This window comes from Oncorhynchus nerka, linkage group LG1 (assembly GCF_034236695.1).
Source record: "Oncorhynchus nerka isolate Pitt River linkage group LG1, Oner_Uvic_2.0, whole genome shotgun sequence".
In the NCBI taxonomy this organism is placed as follows: domain Eukaryota; kingdom Metazoa; phylum Chordata; class Actinopteri; order Salmoniformes; family Salmonidae; genus Oncorhynchus; species Oncorhynchus nerka.
Genome location: NC_088396.1, coordinates 56,439,242 through 56,465,120, shown reverse-complemented (window position 1 = coordinate 56,465,120; position 25,879 = coordinate 56,439,242). Strand labels below are relative to the sequence as shown.

At 45.2% G+C, this 25,879-nt stretch overlaps 1 protein-coding gene across 1 annotated transcript in view; it reads left to right on the top strand.

Moving 5' to 3' along the window:
- The first annotated feature begins 4,449 nt into the window (after positions 1-4,449).
- The window catches only part of carf (calcium responsive transcription factor), a 40,205-nt gene continuing 18,775 nt past the window's right edge, over positions 4,450-25,879 (top strand). Inside the window, exons 1-8 of the mRNA XM_065019700.1 lie at positions 4,450-4,507; positions 5,053-5,202; positions 6,116-6,385; positions 6,636-6,753; positions 9,149-9,229; positions 10,497-10,530; positions 10,650-10,728; positions 18,980-19,169. Coding sequence (XP_064875772.1) covers positions 5,080-5,202; positions 6,116-6,385; positions 6,636-6,753; positions 9,149-9,229; positions 10,497-10,530; positions 10,650-10,728; positions 18,980-19,169 — 895 coding nt within the window. The 5' untranslated portion in view covers positions 4,450-4,507; positions 5,053-5,079. The remainder of the gene's footprint in view (positions 4,508-5,052; positions 5,203-6,115; positions 6,386-6,635; positions 6,754-9,148; positions 9,230-10,496; positions 10,531-10,649; positions 10,729-18,979; positions 19,170-25,879) is intronic.

Genomic DNA, 25,879 nt, shown 5'->3' with positions numbered 1-25,879 from the left:
GACCATCCACTCCACCATCCACATGATCTCCAGCCCAGACCACCCACTCCACATGATCTCCAGCCCAGACCACCCACTCACATGATCTCCAGACCATCCACTCCACAGGATCTCCAGACCATCCACTCCCAGGATCCCCAGACCACCCAGACCATCCACTCCACAGGATCTCCAGACCATCCACTCCACATGATCTCCAGCCCAGACCATCCATCTCCAGCCCAGACCACCACTCCACATGATCTCCAGACCATCCACCCACATGATCTCCAGCCCAGACCATCCACTCCACATGATCTCCAGCCCAGACCATCCACTCCACATGATCTTCCAGACCATCCACTCCACATGATCTCCGAGACCATCCACTCCACATGATCTCCAGCCCAGACCATCCACTCCACATGATCTCCTGCCCAGACCACCCAGACCATCCACTCCACCACTCCACATGATCTCCAGACCAGACCATCCACTCCACCACTCCACATGATCTCCAGCCCAGCCCAGACCAGACCACCCAGACCACCACTCCACATGATCTCCAGCCCAGACCATCCACTCCACATGATCTCAGCCCAGACCACCCACTCCACATGATCTCCAGACCATCCACTCCACAGGATCCCCAGACCATCCACCACAGGATCCCCAGACCATCCAGACCATCCACTCCACAGGATCCTCCAGACCAGACCATCCACTCCCATGATCTCCAGACCAGACCATCCACTCCACCACTCCACATGATCTCCAGACCATCCACTCCACATGATCTCCAGACCATCCACTCCACATGATCTCCAGATCTCCAGACCATCCACTCCACATGATCTCCAGACCATCCACTCCACAGGATCTCCAGACCATCCACTCCACATGATCTCCAGACCACCCACTCCACAGGATCTCCAGACCATCCACTCCACATGATCTCCAGACCATCCACTCCACATGATCTCCAGCCCAGACCATCCACTCCACATGATCTCCAGCCCAGACCATCCACTCCACATGATCTCCAGCCCAGACCACCCACTCCACATGATCTCCAGCCCAGACCATCCACTCCACATGATCTCCAGCCCAGACCATCCACTCCACATGATCTCCAGACCATCCACCCACCACTCCACATGATCTCCAGACCATCCACTCCACCACTCCACATGATCTCCACCCAGACCATCCACCATCCACCACTCCACATGATCTCCAGCCCAGACCACCCACTCCACATGATCTCCAGCCCAGACCACCCACTCCACATGATCTCCAGACCATCCACTCCACAGGATCCCCAGACCATCCACTCCACAGGATCCCCAGACCATCCAGACCATCCACTCCACAGGATCTCCAGACCAGACCATCCACTCCACATGATCTCCAGACCAGACCATCCACTCCACCATCCACTCCACATGATCTCCAGACCATCCACTCCACATGATCTCCAGACCATCCACTCCACATGATCTCCAGACCAGACCATCCACAGGATCTCCAGACATGATCTCCAGACCATCCACTCCACATGATCTCCAGACCATCCACTCCACATGATCTCCAGACCATCCACTCCCACAGGAGACCTCCAGACCATCCACACTCCACATCTGATCTCCAGATCTCCAGACCATCCACCCACATCTGATCTCCAGCCCAGACCACCCACTCCACATGATCTCCAGCCCAGACCATCCACTCCACATGATCTCCAGCCCAGACCATCCACTCCCACATGATCTCCAGCCCAGACCATCCACTCCACATGATCTCCAGCCCAGACCATCCACTCCACATGATCTCCAGCCCAGACCATCCCACTCCCATGATCTCCAGACCACCACTCCACCACTCCACATGATCTCCAGCCCAGACCATCCACTCCACCACTCCACATGATCTCCAGCCCAGACCACCCAGACCATCCACTCCACAGGATCTCCAGACCATCCACTCCACATGATCTCCAGACCATCCACTCCACATGATCTCCAGCCCAGACCATCCACTCCACATGATCTCCAGCCGAGACCATCCACTCCACATGATCTCCAGCCGAGACCATCCACTCCACATGATCTCCAGCCAAGACCATCCACTCCACATGATCTCCTGCCCAGACCACCCAGACCATCCACTCCACCACTCCACATGATCTCCAGACCATCCACTCCACCACTCCACATGATCTCCAGCCCAGACCACCCAGACCATCCACTCCACCACTCCACATGATCTCCAGACCACCCACTCCACATGATCTCCTGCCCAGACCACCCAGACCATCCACTCCACAGGATCCCCAGACCATCCACTCCACAGGATCCCCAGACCATCCACTCCACAGGATCTCCAGACCATCCACTCCACATGATCTCCAGACCATCCACTCCACATGATCTCCAGCCCAGACCATCCACTCCACATGATCTCCAGCCGAGACCATCCACTCCACATGATCTCCAGCCGAGACCATCCACTCCACATGATCTCCAGCCCAGACCATCCACTCCACATGATCTCCTGCCCAGACCACCCAGACCATCCACTCCACCACTCCACATGATCCCAGACCATCCACCACCACCCACATGATCTCCAGCCCAGACCACCCAGACCATCCACTCCACCACTCCACATGATCTCCAGCCCAGACCACCCACTCCACATGATCTCCAGCCCAGACCACCCACTCCACATGATCTCCAGACCATCCACTCCACAGGATCCCCAGACCATCCACTCCACAGGATCCCCAGACCATCCACTCCACAGGATCTCCAGACCAGACCATCCACTCCACATGATCTCCAGACCAGACCATCCACTCCACCACTCCACATGATCTCCAGACCATCCACTCCACATGATCTCCAGACCATCCACTCCACATGATCTCCAGACCATCCACTCCACATGATCTCCAGACCATCCACTCCACAGGATCTCCAGACCATCCACTCCACATGATCTCCAGACCATCCACTCCACATGATCTCCAGACCATCCACTCCACATGATCTCCAGACCATCCACTCCACATGATCTCCAGACCATCCACTCCACATGATCTCCAGACCATCCACTCCACAGGATCTCCAGACCATCCACTCCACATGATCTCCAGCCCAGACCATCCACTCCACAGGATCTCCAGACCACCCACTCCACCACTGCTTTGATCAGCCATCAGGTCGGAGAAATCAGACAACTGAATGACACAAACCGCTTCAGGAATAGTTTCATCCCAAGGGTTATCACTATTATGAACAACTCCTCATATGGGCAGGTGGGATAGGAGGGTAGGAAATGTATCTGTCTGACTGTTCCTATTGTTTGTTTCCTGCTCTGTTTTCTATGTTTTGTTCAGGCCTGATGTGTGACAAGTGCTAAGATTTAATCTTGTCGACAAACGTGAATCGGTTCAATCAAGTTCAATGTTGGTATTGTTTTCTCCTTCGTGGCACGAGGAGGCAATAGCACAAAAGCAATAGCTGCGTTTCACACCTTCCCAACCCAGACCCAAAATGGGGACTTCATTGTCATAGGGTTAGATGTGATGGGTATGGTCCTCTCTATTTGCTACAGAACATTGTAAAGGAATATAGAGACAGAGAGAAGAGGACAAAGGGAGAGGGTTCCACTTTATATTATTAGGTGAGCGAGGATTCCACTCTTAAAAGTTCCACTTATTTGTTGTTTTCTGCTTTTTTAAAGGAAAACCATTTTAAAAAAATGAAATCTTAACAGCCGTTTGACTTTGTTCTTTTTGTAATCTCTCATGCCATATTCCCATTGTTAGCGTTATAGTTATTGCTACTCCATTGCTATAGTTTCTGTAGTCTGGTGACCAGTTAGTTTTTGAAAAGAAAAGAAGATAAAAATATGTCCATTCTTCCCATCACGGACTGGTAGAGCTGTGACACCAGGTGGGTGCAATAATTATCAAGTAGAACAGAAAAACATCAATACTCAGAACCTCCATACATGGACCATTGTCCGCTGTCTTCTAAATTCCACTGGAGCAAAATTACTAGCTGATAACACAATTAATGTTCGTATTTACGTCATGTAATGTAGTGCTCTGGAGAAAGTATATTTATTGGTGAATTGTAGCGTAGCAAGATTTTCCCCAAATGGTTCCGTTAACTAGCTAATTATTTATGTGGAAATCAAGTCCAGTCTGCTGTAAAACAGAAACTCGATGTGTGTGAACCGGACTTTAACGTAACTTTTACAAAAATCGGTATCCCTTCCAACCATCACCACCAGTTCATTCTCTGTATGTTCTTTATGTGGAAATCAGCAACCCTGGCGTCACTTCCTGAAAGAGGTGGAAATTGCGCCTCTCTGTGGTGAAAATATATAAAATACCAGAAGTAAAATATGCCTTCGACGGTGTCCTGCGAGGATCAAATATTTTTCATGTCGGATGAATAGAAAAAAAACGCGTTTGTTGTTTGAGAACGAGGCGAGCAGAAGTCTGGGCGAAGACGAGGTTGAGTAGACTCGTTTTGAATTTCCAATCCTTGTCCCCCCTTATACCCACAACGCTGTAGCTACACAGTCAGACTAGAGAGGGCTATGTAAAGAGGTAGACTACCTTAAATCATGAGAGTTGTTTGACTCAACTAGATAATTCTCCTTTACTAGCTAGGCTAGCCAAACAAGCTAACGATAGCTAGCTTGCTATACAGACATTTTAATCCAACATGGCGCTTTAAAGAATGTTTTATGACCAAGACCAGGGATGATGATTTGTTTGGGTAACTAGGAGACTCTACTCCTGCAATTAATCAAAACAATCACAAACGACTCTTGTAGAAATGCCCCCAGAGTCGAGCATTGAATAAAGCGTCTTGCTATGCACCAGCTGTCTTCCTTATGGTTAACTAGCTAGCAATCTATAGATCCAGTGACTATTCTGAAAATGACAATGAATGGATTTGCAATTACAATACTGATTGATGACGACACACTTGCACCCAATTAAATACCTGTACCTGGTCACTCTAATAGGGTTATGTTTGTTTGTGTATGTAGCTAGTTAGCTGACTGTCTGCATGGGAGATGGAGGAGCAGGAGAGCGCTATGGAAGAGGATGCTCTGGACTCAAAGCCTCCACTGACTACTGAAGAGGATGAGCCCAAACACACCGTCCTCCACGGGTCTCATATCACTGAAACACAACAGGTGGGATTTGACCCTATGAGTTGTTGGGACTTGACCCTATGAGTTGGTGGGACTTGACCCTATGAGTCGGTGGGACTTGACCCTATGAGTTGGTAGGACTTGACCCTATGAGTCGGTGAGACTTGACCCTATGAGTCGGTGAGACTTGACCCTATGAGTCGGTGAGACTTGACCCTATGAGTCGGTTGGACTTGACCCTATGAGTCGGTGAGACTTGACCCTATGAGTCGGTGAGACTTGACCCTATGAGTCGGTGAGACTTGACCCTATGAGTCGGTGAGACTTGACCCTATGAGTCGGTGAGACTTGACCCTATGAGTCGGTGAGACTTGACCCTATGAGTCGGTGAGACTTGACCCTATGAGTCGGTGGGACTTGACCCTATGAGTCGGTGAGACTTGACCCTATGAGTCGGTGAGACTTGACCCTATGAGTCGGTGAGACTTGACCCTATGAGTCGGTGAGACTTGACCCTATGAATCTGTGAGACTTGACCCTATGAGTCGGTGAGACTTGACCCTAGGAGTCGGCGGGACTTGACCCTATGAGTCAGTGAGACTTGACCCTATGAGTCGGTGAGACTTGACCCTATGAGTCGGTGAGACTTGACCCTATGAGTCGGTGAGACTTGACCCTAGGAGTCGGCGGGACTTGACCCTATGAGTCGGTGAGACTTGACCCTATGAGTCAGTGAGACTTGACCCTAGGAGTCGGCGGGACTTGACCCTATGAGTCGGTGAGACTTGACCCTATGAATCTGTGAGACTTGACCCTAGGAGTCGGCGGGACTTGACCCTATACGTTTCAAAATGATTTGTGTTGAGAAAGAATAATACAGTGCAGATATCAGGATACCAAAATCAATGGCAATTAGCATGATCACATGCATGTGAAGTATTATATTGTGTTCCAGGAGCCCAGGGAACCTGCGCCTGAAGAGAATGAGACGAAGCCACAGTTCTCCGAGCTGCTTGTTATCAACAGCCTAGCTCCTCCAGACAACTGGGAACTAGTCCACACTGATATCAAACTTGAGGAACTGACAAAGACAGAAATGCTGATACTGTCGCAGACAGAGAATCAGGCAGCGATACAGACACAGGACCAGACACAGACCTCATCACGGACAGATGAGTTTATCATACTTGATCAGAATGGACAGCCACTACAGTGTGAACACATGGTGAGTAGAGAGGGTTTCACAAGAGCATAGAATCAGGTCCAGGCAGCTGCCAAATGGTACCCTGTTGATCCCAGATGTGTTTATGCTGACTAGCCAACTTGTTATAGCCTGGTTGGCTAGTCATCACAAACACATCTGGCAGCATCAGGCTAGACTAGTCAATTCATTTTTGTTCCATGCTTCTTAAACACAGCCTATGAACTGTTGGGTTTACGGTCTTCGTGTACCCTAAACATCTTTGCTCCCCTAGGTGCTAGTGACCAGTCAGTCAGACAACGGAGAGATGTATGTTATCCCCTCTAATCAGCTAGGAGGGGCTCAGGTGTTACTTCCTAGAGGACACCTACTGGACATCATAGACCCTACAGGTATTATTAACCAGAAACTCACCTGCTTCTACAGATACCAGCACCCTATTCCCTATTATAGTGCACCCTACTATTATAGTGCACCCTATTATAGTGCACCCTATTATAGTGCACCCTATTATAGTGCACCCTATTCCCTATTATAGTGCACCCTATTATAGTGCACCCTATTATTGTGCACCCTATTCCCTATTATAGTGCACCCTATTATAGTGCACCCTATTCCCTATTATAGTGCACCCTATTCCCTATTATAGTGCACCCTATTATAGTGCACCCTATTATAGTGCACCCTATTCCCTATTATAGTGCACCCTATTATAGTGCACCCTATTATAGTGCACCCTATTCCCTATTATAGTGCACCCTATTCCCTATTATAGTGCACCCTATTATAGTGCACCCTATTATAGTGCACCCTATTATAGTGCTCCCTATTCCCTATTATAGTGCACCCTATTATAGTGCACCCTATTATAGTGCACCCTATTATAGTGCACCCTATTATAGTGCACCCTATTCCCTATTATAGTGCACCCTATTATAGTGCACCCTATTATAGTGCACCCTATTCCCTATTATAGTGCACCCTATTATAGTGCACCCTATTATAGTGCACCCTATTCCCTATTATAGTGCACCCTATTATAGTGCACCCTATTCCCTATTATAGTGCACCCTATTATAGTGCACCCTATTATAGTGCACCCTATTCCCTATTATAGTGCACCCTATTATAGTGCACCCTATTCCTATTATAGTGCACCCTATTCCCTATTATAGTGCACCCTATTCCCTATTATAGTGCACCCTATTCCCTATTATAGTGCACCCTATTCCCTATTATAGTGCACCCTATTCCCTATTATAGTGCACCCTATTATAGTGCACCCTATTCCCTATTATAGTGCACCCTATTATAGTGCACCCTATTCCCTATTATAGTGCACCCTATTATAGTGCACCCTATTCCCTATTATAGTGCACCCTATTATAGTGCACCCTATTCCCTATTATAGTGCACCCTATTATAGTGCACCCTATTATAGTGCACCCTATTATAGTGCACCCTATTATAGTGCACCCTATTCCCTATTATAGTGCACCCTATTATAGTGCACCCTATTCCCTATTATAGTGCACCCTATTCCCTATTATAGTGCACCCTATTATAGTGCACCCTATTCCCTATTATAGTGCACCCTATTATAGTGCACCCTATTCCCTATTATAGTGCACCCTATTATAGTGCACCCTATTCCCTATTATAGTGCACCCTATTATAGTGCACCCTATTCCCTATTATAGTGCACCCTATTATAGTGCACCCTATTATAGTGCACCCTATTATAGTGCACCATATTATAGTGCACCCTATTCCCTATTATAGTGCTCCCTATTATAGTGCACCCTATTATAGTGCACCCTATTATAGTGCACCCTATTCCCTATTATAGTGCACCCTATTCCCTATTATAGTGCACCCTATTATAGTGCACCCTATTATAGTGCACCCTATTATAGTGCACCCTATTCCCTATTATAGTGCACCCTATTATAGTGCACCCTATTCCCTATTATAGTGCACCCTATTATAGTGCACCCTATTCCCTATTATAGTGCACCCTATTCCCTATTATAGTGCACCCTATTCCCTATTATAGTGCACCCTATTATAGTGCACCCTATTCCCTATTATAGTGCACCCTATTATAGTGCACCCTATTATAGTGCACCCTATTCCCTATTATAGTGCACCCTATTATAGTGCACCCCAGCAGAATTAAATTCAGGATGAGTCGTCAGGCAAACAGAAGTCTGCATTTTTGACGTTCCCTCTGGAAATATATTAGTTATTATATTCTATTTCTTGTTAGACAATGTCAAGGAATTTTAACAGAAATTGCTCAAATTCCTTGTACAGTGTTTGGTGTTACAGAATTGAATAGAACACTATCTCTATCAGAGGAGGCTGGTGAGGGGAGGAAGGCTCATAATAATGTCTGGAACGGCATCAAACACATGGAGACCAACGTGAAACCATTGGAGACCAACGTGAAACCATGGAGACCAACGTGAAACCATGGAGACCAACGTGAAACCATGGAGACCAACGTGAAACCATGGAGACCAACGTGAAACCATGGAGACCGACGTGAAACCATGGAGACCGACGTGAAACCATGGAGACCGACGTGAAACCATGGAGACCGACGTGAAACCATGGAGACCGACGTGAAACCATGGAGACCAATGTGTTTGATGTATTTGATCCCATTCCACTAATTCCGCTCCGGTCATTACCATGAGCCAGTCCTCCCCAATTAAGGTGCCACCAGCCTCCTGTGCTTTCTATAGTTTGGTGTATGAAGTTGAGATTGTCTGATCTGTTTAGGATCCCTCGGGGGGGAGAAGACTGCTGATGAGAAAGAGCTTCACACCATCACGTTAACAGCTGTTACGGATGACAGAGGCAGTTTGACTATAGTACCATCGGCTGTTACGGATGACAGAGGCAGTTTGACTATAGTACCATCGGCTGTTACGGATGACAGAGGCAGTTTGACTATAGTACCATCGGCTGTTACGGATGACAGAGGCAGTTTGACTATAGTACCATCGGCTGTTACGGATGACAGAGGCAGTTTGACTATAGTACCATCGGCTGTTACGGATGACAGAGGCAGTTTGACTATAGTACCATCGGCTGTTACGGATGACAGAGGCAGTTTGACTATAGTACCATCGGCTGTTACGGATGACAGAGGCAGTTTGACTATAGTACCATCGGCTGTTACGGATGACAGAGGCAGTTTGACTATAGTACCATCGGCTGTTACGGATGACAGAGGCAGTTTGACTATAGTACCATCGGCTGTTACGGATGACAGAGGCAGTTTGACTATAGTACCATCGGCTGTTACGGATGACAGAGGCAGTTTGACTATAGTACCATTGGCTGTTACGGATGACAGAGGCAGTTTGACTATAGTACCATCGGCTGTTACGGATGACAGAGGCAGTTTGACTATAGTACCATCGGCTGTTACGGATGACAGAGGCAGTTTGACTATAGTACCATCGGCTGTTACGGATGACAGAGGCAGTTTGACTATAGTACCATCGGCTGTTACGGATGACAGAGGCAGTTTGACTATAGTACCATCGGCTGTTACGGATGACAGAGGCAGTTTGACTATAGTAGCATCGACTGTTACGGATGACAGAGGCAGTTTGACTATAGTACCATCGGCTGTTACGGATGACAGAGGTAGTTTGACTATAGTACCATGACACGGATGACAGAGGCAGTTTGACTATAGTACCATCGGCTGTTACGGATGACAGAGGCAGTTTGACTATAGTACCATCGGCTGTTACGGATGACAGAGGTAGTTTGACTATAGTACCATCGGCTGTTACGGATGACAGAGGCAGTTTGACTATAGTACCATCGGCTGTTACGGATGACAGAGGCAGTTTGACTATAGTACCATCGGCTGTTACGGATGACAGAGGCAGTTTGACTATAGTACCATCGGCTGTTACGGATGACAGAGGCAGTTTGACTACAGTACCATCGGCTGTTACGGATGACAGAGGCAGTTTGACTATAGTACCATCGGCTGTTACGGATGACAGAGGCAGTTTGACTATAGTACCATCGGCTGTTACGGATGACAGCGGTAGTTTGACTATAGTACCATCGGCTGTTACGGATGACAGCGGTAGTTTGACTACAGTAACATCGGCTGCTGCTAAGAGCTCGGCACAGAGGTGGGCTGACATCTTCTTAGTGTTACACTCAGTAACTGTTTAAGGAATATTAGGTTCGTTTGACAATAGTTGTAACTGTTACTGTCCCTCTCCCCATGTTACTGTTGTGTTGTGTGTAGCTCTCAGGTCTGTTTCACCTCTCTGAAACCTCTCCCAGCCAACGCCCCCAACTGGGCCCTGAGGCTTCATTATGCTGAGGTACGTAATGCTGAGGTACGTCTACCAACTGGGCCCTGGGGCTTCATTAATGCTGAGGTACGTCTACCAACTGGGCCCTGAGGCTTCATTAATGCTGAGGTACGTCTACCAACTGGGCCCTGAGGCTTCATTAATGCTGAGGTACGTCTCCCAACTGGGCCCTGAGGCTTCATTAATGCTGAGGTACGTCTACCAACTGGGCCCTGAGGCACGTCTACCAACTGGGCCCTGGGGCTTCATAATGCTGAGGTACGTCTACCAACTGGGCCCTGAGGCTTCATTAATGCTGAGGTACGTCTACCAACTGGGCCCTGAGACTTCATAATGCTGAGGTACGTCTACCAACTGGGCCCTGAGGCTTCATTAATGCTGAGGTACGTCTACCAACTGGGCCCTGGGGCTTCATTAATGCTGAGGTACGTCTACCAACTGGGCCCTGAGGCTTCATAATGCTGAGGTACGTCTACCAACTGGGCCCTGAGGTACGTCTACCAACTGGGCCCTGAGGCTTCATTAATGCTGAGGTACGTCTACCAACTGGGCCCTGAGGCTTCATTAATGCTGAGGTACGTCTCCCAACTGGGCCCTGAGGCTTCATTAATGCTGAGGTACGTCTCCCAACTGGGCCCTGAGGTACGTCTCCCAACTGGGCCCTGAGGTACGTCTACCAACTGGGCCCTGAGGCTTCATAATGCTGAGGTACGTCTCCCAACTGGGCCCTGAGGCTTCATAATGCTGAGGTACGTATACCAACTGGGCCCTGAGGCTTCATTAATGCTGAGGTACGTCTCCCAACTGGGCCCTGAGGCTTCATTAATGCTGAGGTACTGGGCCCGTCTACCAACTGGGCCCTGAGGCTTCATAATGCTGAGGTACGTCTCCCAACTGGGCCCTGAGGCTTCATTAATGCTGAGGTACGTCTACCAACTGGGCCCTGAGGCCAACTGGGTCTCCCAACTGGGCCCTGAGGCTTCATAATGCTGAGGTACGTCTCCCAACTGGGCCCTGAGGCTTCATAATGCTGAGGTACGTATACCAACTGGGCCCTGAGGCTTCATTAATGCTGAGGTACGTCTCCCAACTGGGCCCTGAGGCTTCATTAATGCTGAGGTACGTCTACCAACTGGGCCCTGAGGCTTCATAATGCTGAGGTACGTCTCCCAACTGGGCCCTGAGGCTTCATTAATGCTGAGGTACGTCTCCCAACTGGGCCCTGAGGTACGTCTACCAACTGGGCCCTGAGGCTTCATTAATGCTGAGGTACGCCCCCAACTGGGCCCTGAGGCTTCATTAATGCTGAGGTACGTCTACCAACTGGGCCCTGAGGCTTCATAATGCTGAGGTACGTCTACCAACTGGGCCCTGAGGCTTCATAAATGCTGAGGTACGTCTACCAACTGGGCCCTGAGGCTTCATAATGCTGAATGCTGAGGCTTCATAATGCGTCTACCAACTGGGCCCTGAGGCTTCATAAATGCTGAGGTACGTCTCCCAACTGGGCCCTGAGAGGCTTCATCTACCAACTGGGCCCTGAGGCTTCATTAATGCTACGTCTACCAACTGGGCCCTGAGGCTTCATTAATGCTGAGGTACGTCTCCCAACTGGGCCCTGAGGCTTCATTAAGGTACGTCTACCAACTGGGCCCTGAGGCTTCATTAACATCTACCAAGAGGTACGCCGTCCCAACTGGGCCCTGAGGCTTCATTAATGCTGAGGTACGTCTACCAACTGGGCCCTGAGGCTTCTAATCTGAGGCACGTCTACCAACTGGGCCCTGAGGCTTCATTAATGCTGAGGTACGTCTACCAACTGGGCCCTGAGGCTTCATTAATGCTGAGTGCACGTCTACCAACTGGGCCCTGAGGCTTCATTAATGCCGTCCCAACTGGGCCCTGAGGCTTCATTAATGCTGAGGTACGTCTACCAACTGGGCCCTGAGGCTTCATTAATGCTGACTGGGCCCTGAGGCTTCGTCTACCAACTGGGCCCTGAGGCTTCATTACCAACTGGGCCCTGAGGCTTCATTAATGCATCTACCAACTGGGCCCTGGGGCTAATCACGTCTACCAATGCTGAGGCTTCATAATGCGTATACCAACTCTCCCAACTGGGCCCTGAGGCTTCATTAATGCTGAGGTACGTCTCCCAACTGGGCCCTGAGGCTTCATAATGCTGAGGTACGTCTACCAACTGGGCCCTGAGGCTTCATTAATGCTGAGGTACGTCTACCAACTGGGCCCTGAGGCTTCATTAATGCTGTCTCTACCAACTGGGTACATTAATGTCTCCCAACTGGGCCCTGAGGCTTCATTAATGCTGAGGTCTACCAACTGGGCCCTGAGGCTTCTACCAACTGGGCCCTGAGGACTTCATAATGCTGTCTACCAAGGTACGTCTACCAACTGGGCCCTGAGGCTTCATTAATGCATCTCCCAACTGGGCCCTGGGCCAACTGGAGGCTTCATTAATGCTGAGGTACGTCTACCAACTGGGCCCTGAGGCTTCATAATGCTGAGGTACGTCTACCAACTGGGCCCTGAGGCTTCATTAATGCTGAGGTACGTCTACCAACTGGGCCCTGAGGCTTCATTAATGCTGAGGTACGTCTACCAACTGGGCCCTGAGGCTTCATTAATGCTGAGGTACGTCTACCAACTGGGCCCTGAGGCTTCATTAATGCTGAGGTAACGTCTACCAACTGGGCCCTGAGGCTGGGCCCTGATCTGAGGCGCCCCCAACTTCATACCAATGCTTCATTAATGCTGAGAACGTACCAACTGGGCCCTGAGGTCTACCAACTGGGCCCTGAGGCTTCATTAATGCTGTCTACCAACTGGGCCCTGAGGCTTCATTAATGCTCTCTACCAACTGGGCCCTGAGGCTTCATTAATGCTGAGGTCATACGTCTACCAACTGGGCCCTGAGGCTTCATAATGCTGACTGGGCCCTGAGGTAATGCTGAGGTACGTCTACCAACTGGGCCCTGAGGCTTCATTAATGCTGAGGTACGTCTACCAACTGGGCCCTGAGGCTTCATTAATGCTGAGGTACGTCTACCAACTGGGCCCTGAGGCTTCATTAATGCTTCATTAATGCTGAGGTACGTCTACCAACTGGGCCCTGAGGCTTCATTAATGCTGCCCTGAGGCTTCACAATGCTGAGGTACGTCTACCAACTGGGCCCTGAGGCTTCATTAATGCTGAGGTACGTCTACCAACTGGGCCCTGAGGCTTCATTAATGCTGAGGTACGTCTACCAACTGGGCCCTGAGGCTTCATTAATGCTGAGGTACGTCTACCAACTGGGCCCTACCAACTGGGCCCTGAGGCTTCATTAATGCTGAGGTACGTCTACCAACTGGGCCCTGAGGCTTCATAATGCTGAGGTATGCTGAGGTACATCTACCAACTGGGCCCTGAGGCTTCCTGAGTACGTCTACCAACTGGGCCCTGAGGCTTCATTAATGCTGAGGTACGTCTACCAACTGGGCCCTGAGGCTTCATTAATGCTGAGGTACGTCTCCCAACTGGGCCCTGAGGCTTCATAATGCTGAGGTACGTCTACCAACTGGGCCCTGAGGCTTCATAATGCTGAGGTACGTCTACCAACTGGGCCCTGAGGCTTCATTAATGCTGAGGTCGTCTACCAACTGGGCCCTGAGGCTTCATTAATGCTGAGGTACGTCTACCAACTGGGCCCTGAGGCTTCATTAATGGTCTACCAACCCTGAGGCTTCATAATGCTGAGGTACATCTACCAACTGGGCCCTCTACCAACTGGGCCCTGAGGCTTCATAATGCTGAGGTACGTCTCCCAACTGGGCCCTGAGGCTTCATAATGCTGAGGTCTACCAACTACGGCTTCATTAATGCCCAACTGGGCCCTGAGGCTTCATAATGCTGAGGCACGCTACCAACTGGGCCCTGAGGCTTCATAATGCTGAGGTACGTCTCCCAACTGGGCCCTGAGGCTTCATTAATGCTGAGGTGCGTCTCCCAACTGGGCCCTGAGGTACGTCTACCAACTGGGCCCTGAGGCTTCATAATGCTGAGGTACGTCTCCCAACTGGGCCCTGAGGTACGTCTCCCAACTGGGCCCTGAGGCTTCATTAATGCTGAGGTACGTCTCCCAACTGGGCCCTGAGGTACGTCTACCAACTGGGCCCTGAGGCTTCATTAATGCTGAGGTACGTCTCCCAACTGGGCCCTGAGGTACGTCTCCCAACTGGGCCCTGAGGTACGTCTCCCAACTGGGCCCTGAGGTACGTCTACCAACTGGGCCCTGGGGCTTCATTAATGCTGAGGTACGCCCCCAACTGGGCCCTGAGGCTTCATTAATGCTGAGGTACGTCTACCAACTGGGCCCTGAGGTACGTCTACCAACTGGGCCCTGAGGCTTCATTAATGCTGAGGTACGTCTACCAACTGGGCCCTGAGGCTTCATTAATGCTGAGGTACATCTACCAACTGGGCCCTGAGGCTTCATTAATGCTGAGGTACGTCTCCCAACTGGGCCCTGAGGCTTCATTAATGCTGAGGTACGTCTACCAACTGGGCCCTGAGGCTTCATTAATGCTGAGGTACGTCTCCCAACTGGGCCCTGAGGCTTCATAATGCTGAGGTACGTAATGCTGAGGTACGTCTACCAACTGGGCCCTGAGGCTTCATTAATGCTGAGGTACGTCTACCAACTGGGCCCTGAGGCTTCATACACTAAACTGCATTACACTGCTCCCAACCTAACACATTCTAACACATCAAATCTAATTTTATTTGTCACATGCGCCAAATACAACACTAGACCTTACCGTGAAATGCTTACTGACAAGCCCTTAACCAACAATGCCGTTTTATGAAAAATAAGAGTTATTAAGAACAGATTTAATTAATAAACTAAAGTTTTAAAAAAAATAGAAGAGCAACAATAAAATAACAATAACGAGACTTTATACACAGGTTAGTCGAGGTAATTTGTACATGTAGGTGGGGGTAAAGTGACTGCATAGATAATAAACAGAGAGTAGCAGCAGTGTACATGTAGGTAGGGGGAAAGTGACTATGCATAGATAATAAACAGAGAGTAGCAGCAGTGTACATGTAGGTGGGGGTAAAGTGACTGCATAGATAATAAACAGAGAGTAGCAGCAGTGTACATGTAGGTAGGGGGAAAGTGACTATGCATAGATAATAAACAGTGAGTAGCAGCAGTGTACATGTAGGTGGGGGTAAAGTGACTGCATAGATAATAAACAGTGAGTAGCAGCAGTGTACATGTAGGTAGGGGGAAAGTGACTATGCATAGATAATAAACAGTGAGTAGCAGCAGTGTACATGTAGGTAGGGGGAAAGTGACTATGCATAGATAATAAACAGTGAGTAGCAGCAGTGTAACAAGGGGGGGGTCAATGTAAATAGTTTGATTAGCTGTTCAGGAGTCTTATGGCTTGGGGGTAGAAGCTGTTAAGATGCCTTTTGGACCTAGACTTGGCGCTCCGGTACCGCTTGCTGTGCGGTAGCAGAGAGAACAGTCTATGACTAAGGTGGCTGGAATCTTTGACCATTTTTAGGGCTTTCCTCTGACACCGCCTGGTATAGAAGTCCTGCATGGCAGGAAGCTTGACCCCAGTGATGTACTGGTCCGTACGGAATACCCTTTGGTAGTGCCTTGCGGTAAGAGGCCGAGCAGTTGCCATACGAGGCAGTGATGCAAGCAGTCAGGATGCTCTCGATGGTGCAGCTGTAGAACCTTTTGAGGATCTGAGGACCAATGCCAAATCCTTTCAGTCTCCTGAGGGGGGATAGGTTTGTCCTGCCCTCTTCACGACTGTCTTGGTGTGTTTGGACCATTCTAGTTTGTCTCCTGGTAACCCGTTCCAATCACCAGCTGCACAGCTGTGTATTTGCAGTATGTTTCAATGTGCATTTACCATCACGAATTTGACATGCTCAAAAATACTGCAGAAACGCAAAATTGACTGGCCTGATGAACTTGGCATGGCCGGGCAGTGATAGTGGTTCCTCTCCATCGCTCGTTGTGTTGATTTCATCATGTCCATTTGGTGATGTTTTTTCACTGTTGAATCATATTGCAATTGCACTGTGCCTTTGCAATATGATTCAATGGGCATTTACCATCACAAATTTGACATGCTCAAAAATTCTGCAGGAATGCAAAATTGACTGGCCCGATGAACTCGGGATGGCTGGGCAGTGATTCTGGTTCCTCTCGTTGGGGTTGATTTCAGAATGTCACTTTGGTGATGGTACCTCACTGTTTAAACATATTGCAAATGGACAAAAGTCAGCCAGCAAGTCACCATCAGTCAATTAGATATCATTCTGACACCAAACTGATACAAACTGACACCACACCCACTTTTTCCAACTCGTTTAGAAGCCAACTATCACATATTTCAGAGCTAGCCCAAAATTCACAGCGCCTTCTGTTCAAACCATAATAAAAACATAAAACACACATTTGCGTTCTAGCTGAGGGTCCAGTTCTGACATTATGTGTAGGCCTAGCTGAGGCGACCCCGAATACCAAGTTTCGGCTCGATAGGTCATTTGGAGCCCGAGTAGCGACCTTAATTGGTGTTGAAAATTCACATTTTCCGGGCGTTGCTACGGGGTCCTTAAATGAGCTATCGGACAGAAACGTTAGGGTCCGTCTCTATGGGCCGAGGCGGTTGCAATGCACCTAGTCTTGCGACTCTGGGACATTTCTAAATGTCGTCATTTTCGTGATGCAATAACTTCAATTCATTTTCACAAGTTATTGCATGTTATGTATGAGGCTGTTTCTCGATCCGAGAACCTTCTAGAGCCACATAACTCACCTCGCACTATCGACCTGAGCTCTAGAACAGGTTTCTAACGTTTCAGAACTCTAGGTCTGACGGTTCTTTAATAGTTCGAACAAAGGTAACTATTGCAGGCTGTGTCTGTCTCTACGCTGGTTCTTTTTTTCCTGACACCGTAGGTTCATTTACTTTGACGTGAAGCGGTAAAATTAGCACTCTATTTTCATTTTTGACCTTTAATCCCAGAAAAATGGCCATAACTCAAAAACCGTCGAGGCCTCGACGCCATCCTGTTTGGGGCAAACTGCCCATTATGCCAAACCTATGCTCACCAAGTTTCGTCTTTGAAGTCTTTTCCGATTTAGGATAAAAGGCCACGTCGTGATTGGTGATATTTTGTACATTTGCAATATGATTCCATTCGCCCTCTTGTGGGATTGACCGGGACAGCGGAAAAATGACAAAAATTTGAAAATGTTATAAAACGGAAACCGAATGTCAGAGAGACTTCGTTCTATGACTTCCCGGAAGATCTGGCCCTGCTGCACGGCCCACCGCCGTCCCCGAATTTTAGAAGCGTTGGCAGACGTCTAGTAAGGGACCGTACATTTGCAATGTGGGCTTTCTCACTAACCATATGGCAAATGTCAAAATGTTCCCTTAAGGTACGTTGACACCCTAAGACACGTTGACACCCTAAGACACGTTGACACCCTAAGACACGTTGACGCCCTAAGACACGTTGACGCCCTAAGACACGTTGACGCCCTAAGACGCCCTAAGACACGTTGACGCCCTAAGACACGTTGACGCCCTAAGACACGTTGACGCCCTAAGACACGTTGACGCCCTAAGACACGTTGACGCCCTAACACACGTTGACACCCTAAGACACGTTGACAAGATGACTCCCTAAGACACGTTGACACCCTAACACACGTTGACACCCTAACACACAGCTCTGTTGCCTGAGGATGCTAACAGGAAAGGCTTGTGATAGTTAGCGTCCTCAGGCTTATAGCTTTGCACATTTCTGGGAAGGAAGGGCTTCAACAGTCCTCCATGTTGACTCTTTGATTTCTTCTTCTCCTCCTTTTCTCTCTCTTTCTTGTCTCTGTCTATCTCTGTCTCCCCCCCTCTCTCTCGGTGTCTCTCCCCTCTCTCTGTGTCTCCCCCCTCTCTCTCTGTCTCCCCCCTGTCTCGCTCTTCCTCTCTCTCTGTGCCTCTCCCCCTGTCTCTCTCTCCCCTCTCTGTGTCTTTCCCCTCTCTGTCTCTCTCTCTCCCCCCCTCTCTGTCGCCCCCTTTTCTCTCTGTCTCCCCCCTCTCTCACTCTTCCTCTCTCTCTGTGTCTCTCTCTGTCTCTCTCCCTCTCTCGCTCTTCTCTCTCTCTCTCTCCCCCCTCTCTGTCTCTCTCCTTCCCCCCCTCTCTCTGTGTCTCCTGGAGCAGAAGATAGGTGACTCATACCGCGGCTACTGTAACACCGACACAGAGCTGGAGACCATCCTCCTGCTCCACAAGCAGCAGACCAACAGTGTGTTTGGGACACGCCAGTCCCCCTCCCCTGCCAAGCCTGCCAGCCGCCTGATGTGGAAGTCCCAATACGTACCTTACGATGGCGTCCCGTTTGTCAATGCAGGTATACAGTCACAGTACTGGTTCAGTAACCTACGATGGCGTCCCTTTTAGTCAATGCAGGTATACAGTCACAGTACTGGTTCAGTAGCCTACGATGGCGTCCCTTTTAGTCAATGCAGGTATACAGTCACAGTACTGGTTCAGTAGCCTACGATGGCGTCCCTTTTAGTCAATGCAGGTATACAGTCACAGTACTGGTTCAGTAGCCTACGATGGCGTCCCTTTTAGTCAATGCAGGGAAACAGTCACAGTGCTGGTTCAGTAGCCTACGATGGCGTCCCTTTTAGTCAATGCAGGTATACAGTCACAGTGCTGGTTCAGTAGCCTACGATGGCGTCCCTTTAGTCAATGCAGGTATACAGTCACAGTGCTGGTTCAGTAACCTACGATGGCGTCCCTGAACATAAACCTGGTATGCATCTCCAGGCCTCTGATACGTGCCTTTGGAACATCTACATTTAAAGTCTAATACATCTATTGAATATAAACCATCACAATAAAGCCATGGTTTCTTTTAGGGAGATATAAAGAAACATGATATGAACATATATATATAGATCTGTAAGAATCTGTATGTTATCAGACTAGATACTGTATGTTATCTGGCTAGATACTGTATGTTATCAGACTAGATACTGTATGTTATCAGACTAGATACTGTATGTTATCAGACTAGATACTGTATGTTATCTGGCTAGATACTGTATGTTATCAGACTAGATACTGTATGTTATCAGACTAGATACTGTATGTTATCTGACTAGATACTGTATGTTATCTGGCTAGATACTGTATGTTATCAGACTAGATACTGTATGTTATCAGACTAGATACTGTATGTTATCAGACTAGATACTGTATGTTATCAGACTAGATACTGTATGTTATCAGACTAGATACTGTATGTTATCTGGCTAGATACTGTATGTTATCAGACTAGATACTGTATGTTATCAGACTAGATACTGTATGTTATCAGACTAGATACTGTATGTTATCAGACTAGATACTGTATGTTATCAGACTAGATACTGTATGTTATCAGACTAGATACGGTATGTTATCAGACTAGATACTGTATGTTATCAGACTAGATACTGTATGTTATCAGACTAGATACTGTATGTTATCTGGCTAGATACTGTATGTTATCAGACTAGATACTGTATGTTATCTGACTAGATACTGTATGTTATCAGACTAGATACTGTATGTTATCAGACTAGATACTGTATGTTATCAGACTATAGACTGTAGACTTGTTCATTTATCTGACTAGATACTGTATGTTATCAGACTATAGGCTGTAGACTTGTTCATTTATCTGACTAGATACTGTATGTTATCAGACTAGATACTGTATGTTATCAGACTAGATACTGTATGTTATCAGACTAGATACTGTATGTTATCAGACTAGATACTGTATGTTATCTGGCTATAGACTGTATGTTATCAGACTAGATACTGTATGTTATCAGACTAGATACTGTATGTTATCAGACTATAGACTGTATGTTATCAGACTAGATACTGTATGTTATCAGACTATAGACTGTATGTTATCAGACTAGATACTGTATGTTATCAGACTAGATACTGTATGTTATCAGACTAGATACTGTATGTTATCAGACTAGATACTGTATGTTATCAGACTAGATACTGTATGTTATCAGACTAGATACTGTATGTTATCTGACTAGATACTGTATGTTATCAGACTAGATACTGTATGTTATCAGACTAGATACTGTATGTTATCAGACTAGATACTGTATGTTATCAGACTAGATACTGTATGTTATCTGACTATAGACTGTAGACTTGTTCATTTATCAGACTAGATACTGTATGTTATCAGACTAGATACTGTATGTTATCAGACTAGATACTGTATGTTATCTGACTAGATACTGTATGTTATCAGACTAGATACTGTATGTTATCAGACTAGATACTGTATGTTATCTGGCTATAGACTGTATGTTATCAGACTAGATACTGTATGTTATCAGACTAGATACTGTATGTTATCAGACTATAGACTGTATGTTATCAGACTAGATACTGTATGTTATCAGACTATAGACTGTATGTTATCAGACTAGATACTGTATGTTATCAGACTAGATACTGTATGTTATCAGACTAGATACTGTATGTTATCAGACTAGATACTGTATGTTATCAGACTAGATACTGTATGTTATCAGACTAGATACTGTATGTTATCTGGCTATAGACTGTATGTTATCAGACTAGATACTGTATGTTATCAGACTAGATACTGTATGTTATCAGACTATAGACTGTAGACTTGTTCATTTATCAGACTAGATACTGTATGTTATCTGGCTATAGACTGTATGTTATCTGACTATAGACTGTAGACTTGTTCATTTATCAGACTAGATACTGTATGTTATCAGACTAGATACTGTATGTTATCTGGCTATAGACTGTATGTTATCTGACTATAGACTGTAGACTAGTTCATTTATCTGACTAGATACTGTATGTTATCAGACTAGATACTGTATGTTATCTGACTATAGACTGTAGACTTGTTCATTTATCAGACTAGATACTGTATGTTATCTGGCTATAGACTTGTTCATTTATCAGACTAGATACTGTATGTTATCAGACTAGATACTGTATGTTATCTGGCTATAGACTGTATGTTATCTGACTATAGACTGTAGACTCGTTCATTTATCAGACTAGATACTGTATGTTATCAGACTATAGACTGTATGTTATCTGACTATAGACTGTAGGCTTGTTCATTTATCAGACTAGATACTGTATGTTATCAGACTAGATACTGTATGTTATCAGACTAGATACTGTATGTTATCTGGCTATAGACTTGTTCATTTATCAGACTAGATACTGTATGTTATCTGGCTAGATACTGTATGTTATCAGACTAGATACTGTATGTTATCAGGCTAGATACTGTATGTTATCTGGCTAGATACTGTATGTTATCAGACTAGATACCTTATGTTATCAGACTAGATACTGTATGTTATCAGACTAGATACTGTATGTTATCTGACTAGATACTGTATGTTATCAGACTAGATACTGTATGTTATCAGACTAGATACTGTATGTTATCAGACTAGATACTGTATGTTATCTGACTATAGACTGTAGGCTTGTTCATTTATCAGACTAGATACTGTATGTTATCTGACTAGATGCTGTATGTTATCAGACTAGATACTGTATGTTATCAGACTAGATACTGTATGTTATCAGACTAGATACTGTATGTTATCTGGCTATAGACTGTATGTTATCAGACTAGATACTGTATGTTATCTGGCTATAGACTGTATGTTATCTGACTATAGACTGTAGACTTGTTCATTTATCAAACTAGATACTGTATGTTATCAGACTAGATACTGTATGTTATCAGACTAGATACTGTATGTTATCAGACTAGATACTGTATGTTATCAGACTAGATACTGTATGTTATCTGGCTATAGACTGTATGTTATCTGACTATAGACTGTAGACTTGTTCATTTATCAGACTAGATACTGTATGTTATCTGACTAGATGCTGTATGTTATCTGACTAGATACTGTATGTTATCTGGCTAGATACTGTATGTTATCTGGCTATAGACTGTATGTTATCTGACTATAGACTGTAGACTTGTTCATTTATCAGACTAGATACTGTATGTTATCTGGCTAGATACTGTATGTTATCTGGCTATAGACTGTATGTTATCTGACTATAGACTGTAGACTTGTTCATTTATCAGACTAGATACTGTATGTTATCTGGCTATAGACTGTATGTTATCTGACTATAGACTGTAGACTTGTTCATTTATTAGACTAGATACTGTATGTTATCAGACTAGATACTGTATGTTATCTGGCTAGATACTGTATGTTATCAGACTAGATACTGTATGTTATCAGACTATAGACTGTATGTTATCTGACTATAGACTGTAGACTTGTTCATTTATCAGACTAGATACTGTATGTTATCTGGCTATAGACTGTATGTTATCTGACTATAGACTGTAGACTTGTTCATTTATCAGACTAGATACTGTATGTTATCTGACTAGATATTGTATGTTATCTGACTAGATATTGTATGTTATCAGACTAGATACTGTATGTTATCTGGCTATAGACTTGTTCATTTATCAGACTAGATACTGTATGTTATCTGGCTATAGACTGTATGTTATCTGGCTATAGACTGTAGGCTTGTTCATTTATCAGACTAGAGACTGTATGTTATCAGACTAGATACTGTATGTTATCAGACTAGATACTGTATGTTATCAGACTAGATACTGTATGTTATCAGACTAGATACTGTATGTTATCTGGCTATAGACTGTAGGCTTGTTCATTTATCAGACTAGATACTGTATGTTATCAGACTAGATACTGTATGTTATCTGACTATAGACTGTAGGCTTGTTCATTTATCAGACTAGATACTGTATGTTATCAAACTAGATACTGTATGTTATCAGACTAGATACGGTATGTTATCAGACTAGATACTGTATGTTATCAGACTAGATACTGTATGTTATCAGACTAGATACTGTATGTTATCAGACTAGATACTGTATGTTATCTGGCTATAGACTGTATGTTATCTGGCTATAGACTGTAGGCTTGTTCATTTATCAGACTAGATACTGTATGTTATCAGACTAGATACTGTATGTTATCTGGCTATAGACTGTAGGCTTGTTCATTTATCAGACTAGATACTGTATGTTATCTGACTATAGACTGTAGGCTTGTTCATTTATCAGACTAGATGCTGTATGTTATCAGACTAGATACTGTATGTTATCAGACTAGATACTGTATGTTATCAGACTAGATACTGTATGTTATCAGACTAGATACTGTATGTTATCTGGCTATAGACTATAGACTTGTTCATTTATCTGACTAGATACTGTATGTTATCAGACTAGATACTGTATGTTATCAGACTAGATACTGTATGTTATCTGACTAGATACTGTATGTTATCAGACTAGATACTGTATGTTATCAGACTAGATACTGTATGTTATCAGACTATAGACTGTATGTTATCAGACTAGATACTGTATGTTATCAGACTAGATACTGTATGTTATCAGACTAGATACTGTATGTTATCTGGCTAGATACTGTATGTTATCAGACTAGATACTGTATGTTATCAGACTAGATACTGTATGTTATCAGACTAGATACTGTATGTTATCAGACTAGATACTGTATGTTATCAGACTAGATACTGTATGTTATCAGACTAGATACTGTATGTTATCAGACTAGATACTGTATGTTATCAGACTAGATACTGTATGTTATCAGACTAGATACTGTATGTTATCAGACTAGATACTGTATGTTATCTGACTATAGGCTGTAGACTTGTTCATTTATCTGACTAGATACTGTATGTTATCTGGCTAGATACTGTAGACTTGTTCATTTATCTGACTAGATACTGTATGTTATCAAACTAGATACTGTATGTTATCTGGCTATAGACTGTAGACTTGTTCATTTATCTGACTAGATACTGTATGTTATCAAACTAGATACTGTATGTTATCTGGCTATAGACTGTAGACTTGTTCATTTATCTGACTAGATACTGTATGTTATCAAACTAGATACTGTATGTTATCTGGCTATAGACTGTATGTTATCTGGCTATAGACTGTAGACTTGTTCATTTATCTGACTAGATACTGTATGTTATCTGGCTATAGACTGTATGTTATCAGACTAGATACTGTATGTTATCAGACTAGATACTGTATGTTATCTGGCTATAGACTGTATGTTATCAGACTAGATACTGTATGTTATCAGACTAGATACTGTATGTTATCTGACTATAGACTGTAGACTTGTTCATTTATCAGACTAGATACGGTATGTTATCAGACTAGATACTGTATGTTATCAGACTAGATACTGTATGTTATCTGACTAGATACTGTATGTTATCTGACTAGATACTGTATGTTATCTGACTAGATACTGTATGTTATCAGACTAGATACTGTATGTTATCAGACTAGATACTGTATGTTATCTGGCTATAGACTTGTTCATTTATCAGACTAGATACTGTATGTTATCTGGCTAGATACTGTATGTTATCAGACTAGATACTGTATGTTATCAGACTAGATACTGTATGTTATCAGGCTAGATACTGTATGTTATCTGGCTATAGACTGTAGGCTTGTTCATTTATCAGACTAGATACTGTATGTTATCTGACTAGATACTGTATGTTATCAGACTAGATACTGTATGTTATCTGACTAGATACTGTATGTTATCAGACTAGATACTGTATGTTATCTGACTATAGACTGTAGGCTTGTTCATTTATCAGACTAGATACTGTATGTTATCAGACTAGATACTGTATGTTATCTGGCTAGATACTGTATGTTATCTGACTAGATACTGTATGTTATCAGACTAGATACTGTATGTTATCAGACTAGATACTGTATGTTATCAGACTAGATACTGTATGTTATCAGACTAGATACTGTATGTTATCAGACTATAGACTGTAGACTTGTTCATTTATCAAACTAGATACTGTATGTTATCAGACTAGATACTGTATGTTATCAGACTAGATACTGTATGTTATCAGACTAGATACTGTATG